This window comes from Macrobrachium rosenbergii, chromosome 7 (assembly GCF_040412425.1).
Source record: "Macrobrachium rosenbergii isolate ZJJX-2024 chromosome 7, ASM4041242v1, whole genome shotgun sequence".
In the NCBI taxonomy this organism is placed as follows: domain Eukaryota; kingdom Metazoa; phylum Arthropoda; class Malacostraca; order Decapoda; family Palaemonidae; genus Macrobrachium; species Macrobrachium rosenbergii.
Genome location: NC_089747.1, coordinates 4,935,001 through 4,939,061, shown reverse-complemented (window position 1 = coordinate 4,939,061; position 4,061 = coordinate 4,935,001). Strand labels below are relative to the sequence as shown.

Sequence of the window (4,061 nt, the reverse complement as noted above, 5' to 3'; positions counted from 1 at the left end):
AGTTTAAGAACCACTGATCCTAGTCAGGGATATTACGTCGAAGGCATTGCGAGAGTAAAATGTATTGAACAGGATTAGCTGCTGGTAATTCTGCAGACTCAGTAGAGTTGAACGACGGCAATGAAAAAAGCAAATTACCGCTTGGCTGATTTAAGCGTTTTTTTTTTCTCTCGCGCTTCCGCTCTTAACGAAGCTATAAAATCCTGTCTTTTTTCCTCGTTACTTCCTTTTACTCTCTGTCTGTCTGTCTGTCTGTCTCTCTCCCTGTAGCTTGAAGGTTCAGTCTACATTTATTTATTCTCTCTCTCTCTCTCTCTCTCTCTCTCTCTCTTCCTGTTGCTTGAAGGTTCATTTCTCTCTCTCTCTCTTCCTGTTGCTTGAAGGTTCATTCTACATTTATTTAGTCTTTCTCTCTCTCTCTCTCTCTCTCTCTTTTTTCATGTTGTAATAAGGTTTATTCTTTCCTATTCATTGTCCTCTTATTCTACAGTATATATAAGGTTCATTATTCCCTGTTCATCTTAAGCATATTCTCTCTCTCTCTCTCTCTCTCTCTCTCTCTCTCTCCTCCACGTCTCTCTCTCTCTCCTTATAGAGCTCTTCATCTTCTCCTTATTACTTCATTTACCACGTAATCCCTACACTTCAGCGCAGCTATCAAGTATTATATGACCCCATTGCGTCATCTGACATTAAGCGCCCTCTCTCTCTCTCTCTCTCTCTCTCTCTCTCTCTCTCTCTCTCTCTCTCTCTCTCAGCTCAAGGTCCTTTTTCTTTATTCTTTTTACTCCCTCCTTAACTACCGTCAATATTCTGTCCTTCGCTCAATACACTCATTTATTCTATATCTTCTCTCCCTCTCACCTGTCATCGGGACGCATTCACTCAGGGTTGCGAAAGTTCCTCTTGAGGTTAATTGTGATATGAGGTTAACTGGATTATGAGGTTAACTGGAATGAGGTTAATTGGAATAAGAGTTAATTGTGACGAGAGGACAATTGTAATAGGAGGTTAACTGGAATATGAGGTCAATTATGAGGTTAATTGGAATATGAGAGCTGTTGTAATATGAGGTTAGTTGGAATATGAGGTTAATTGCAATATGAAGTAAACCAGAACATGAGGTTAATTGTATTATGAGGTCAATCGGAATATGAGGACAACTGGAATATGAATTTAATTGTAAAATGAGGTTAACTGTATTATGAGGTCAACTTGATGTGGTCCATTGTAATATGGGGTTAATTGAAATATGAGGTTAATTGTGATACAAGGTCAATTGTAATACGAGGTCAATTGTAATATGACGTCAACTAGCATATGAGGCTAACTGTGATATGAGGTCAACAGGAATATGAGGGCAATTGGAATGTGAGGTTAATCGGAATATGAGATCAAGTGTGATATGAAGTTAATTGTAATAAGAGATTAATTGTGATATGAGGTTAATTGCTAAAGTCAAGAATGCAGAAGGAGAATGAAAGGAAAAAGGGGAAGAAAGAGGAGAATAAGAAGGATGGTAAGAGGACGGAGGATAAGAAGAGAGGAAAGAGTAGAGGAGGAATGGAGGTAAGATGAAGGGGAATGGAAATAGACGAGGATTTTGAAAGAAGACGAGGAAGAAGAAGAAGAAGAAGAAGAAGAAGAGGAAGAAGGATAAATAAAGGAACGGATACGGTGGAGGAAGAGGAGAAGGAACAAAGTGGAGAATGGAGATAAGGCATAATGGAGGAAAGACAAAACAGAGTTAAAAAACATGAGAAGAAAGAGAAGAATCAAGCTAAACAAATAAAATGGAAGCAGAGGAAAAAGAATAACGAATTAAGACACGAAAAAACAATAAAAAGCAATATAAAAAAAAAATGGCAGTCGATCTCAATTGAACAGAAATCAGCTGAAAATACCGGATTGTAAAGTCGCCTCTTTAGAGCGACTGTTTACGGACGAAAAGTCGTGACCTGCCCTTCGGCCCGTTTATGTGAGGCCTTAATGTGAGCGAATAAAAACCTGTTCATTGGGAGAGACAGAAAAAATCGCGAATTCGTCAGAGAATGGACAGAGTATTCATTGGTCGGGTTGGCAGCGTCGGATGCGATGCTTGTATTGAAAAATGATTTTTGTGGTGAAAGGTTAAGTAATATCATTAATGATAATGGAATGGAATATAGAGTTTAGGCCAAAGGCCAAGCACTGGGACCTATGAGGTCATTCAGAGCTGGAAAGGAAACTGAGAGTAGGTAGGTTTGAAAGGTGTGACAGGAGGAAAACCTCGCAGTTGCATTATGAAATAATAGTTAGGAGAGGGTGGGTAGCAAGATGGAATAAAGATAATACAAATGGAGGTACAGTAAAAGCAATGAAAAGGGTTGCAGCTAGGGGCCGGGGGGACGCTTCCTGACGGCACTAGCCACCCCCCCCCACCCCTCCGGAAAATATATATAATAATAAACGTTCAAGCAAAAACTACTCAAGGTCTAATCCGGAGTAATAATATCTGAGAACCAATGGCGCGACGCTAAAACGAGAGAGAGAGAGAGAGAGAGAGAGAGAGAGAGAGAGAGAGAGAGAGAGGAGAAAAATCAAGCGTAAATAAGGCACCAAAAGGTCAGGGGTCACTCCATTGTCAAAGGGAATTCTATTATAGATTAAATGGCTTCCTCCGAGACTCGCTATTGCTGGCATTCTCGTGAGGGGCGTCTGTTGCCCCATTATTCATTTTACCATAACTTGAACCTTGAAGAAATTTCTCATATTTAAAAAAAGTGATGTATTCAGAATGGCTTAGTTGATCTGTTACCCACAGTATCTGGGAAGGCTTATATTAAGTTTTAATCGAGAAAGTAAGATAGATAGAAGGGCAGATAGAGGAAGAGCAGTGTGGGATTTGGCACGGAAGAAAGTGCATGGATCAAGTCTATATAACAAAACATTTGAGTGCGAATCTTGAGAGACGGAGAAAAATATACTAATAAGCATAAATGGTCCTTGAGAATGCTACAGACAGAATGAGAGACAGAGAAAAATATACTAATAAGCATAAATGGACCTTGAGAGTGCTACAGACGGAATGAGAGATAAATATACTAATAAGCATAAATGGACCTAGAGAATGCTACTGAGGGAATTACTGACAGAAATATGATACAGCCGTTGAAGAAATGATCAAAGAAAGTGGTTCAGTGTTGATGTTAGATGAGTGATGAAAGACTGTAAGCAGTTTAACACGAAAGGCGATTACCACTGGAATGTGCAGTACCTGATGTCTGCAGATGGAAGAGTAGGAGGTTAACGTTAAATGTCAAAGTTAGTAAGTGTTACGAGGATATTAGAATTTTGAGTGAACGTTGAGTAGTGGCGAATAAAGGATAACCATAATGGTAAGTCCAAGGAGGACGGAACTAACGTAGAAGAATTGTGATGAAATTAATTCTTTAAACAAAACATTTTTCATTTCTATCTAAAATCGGAAACATTCGTTTGAAAGAATCACGAATGTTTATCACCTTGCATAACAAGATCCTAGAACGTGAAGAGATGAAAAATAGTAAATGAATAAAGAATAGATAGGAAATAGTGATAAAATAAACTAACAAAGCTGACATATCGAAAGGAATAAGACTACAGACAACATAACCTAACCTAACCTCTATCACCAGAAGCAAAAATGAGAATCACCTCAAACACTCGCCCATAGGAAGCACATTTGAATCATTTACGAGCATTACTTAATAGACATGGAAATGAGTACGACTTACCTCGCCCGGGGGAATCGTAAAACGCAAGAAGTGGCCCTCCCGCCGAAGCGCTGACGGCGAAACGCCAAATGGGATGGCCCTTTGAGCCACCCAAGCTATGATCTATCTCCGAGATAGACCTCCGGCAAAGTGTCTAATTTGATTGCTATGCAGAGGAAAGATATAGAAGGATATGACAGGTTTTGATGGCCTGGTTATATATTTCATCGGTACTTGAGGGTCGTACTCTCTAAAGCCGGGATGGTTATTGGGTGACGCGTGACGTCACCCCAGGTCTCTCTCTCTCTCTCTCTCTCTCTCTCTCTC

The 4,061-nt window shown here is 39.7% G+C and overlaps 1 protein-coding gene across 1 annotated transcript in view; it reads left to right on the top strand.

Moving 5' to 3' along the window:
- Window positions 1-1,464: 1,464 nt before the first annotated feature.
- LOC136839943 (RNA polymerase-associated protein LEO1-like) overlaps window positions 1,465-4,061 on the top strand; it is a 10,679-nt gene continuing 8,082 nt past the window's right edge. The window contains exon 1 of the mRNA XM_067106217.1: window positions 1,465-1,569. Coding sequence (XP_066962318.1) covers window positions 1,465-1,569 — 105 coding nt within the window. The remainder of the gene's footprint in view (window positions 1,570-4,061) is intronic.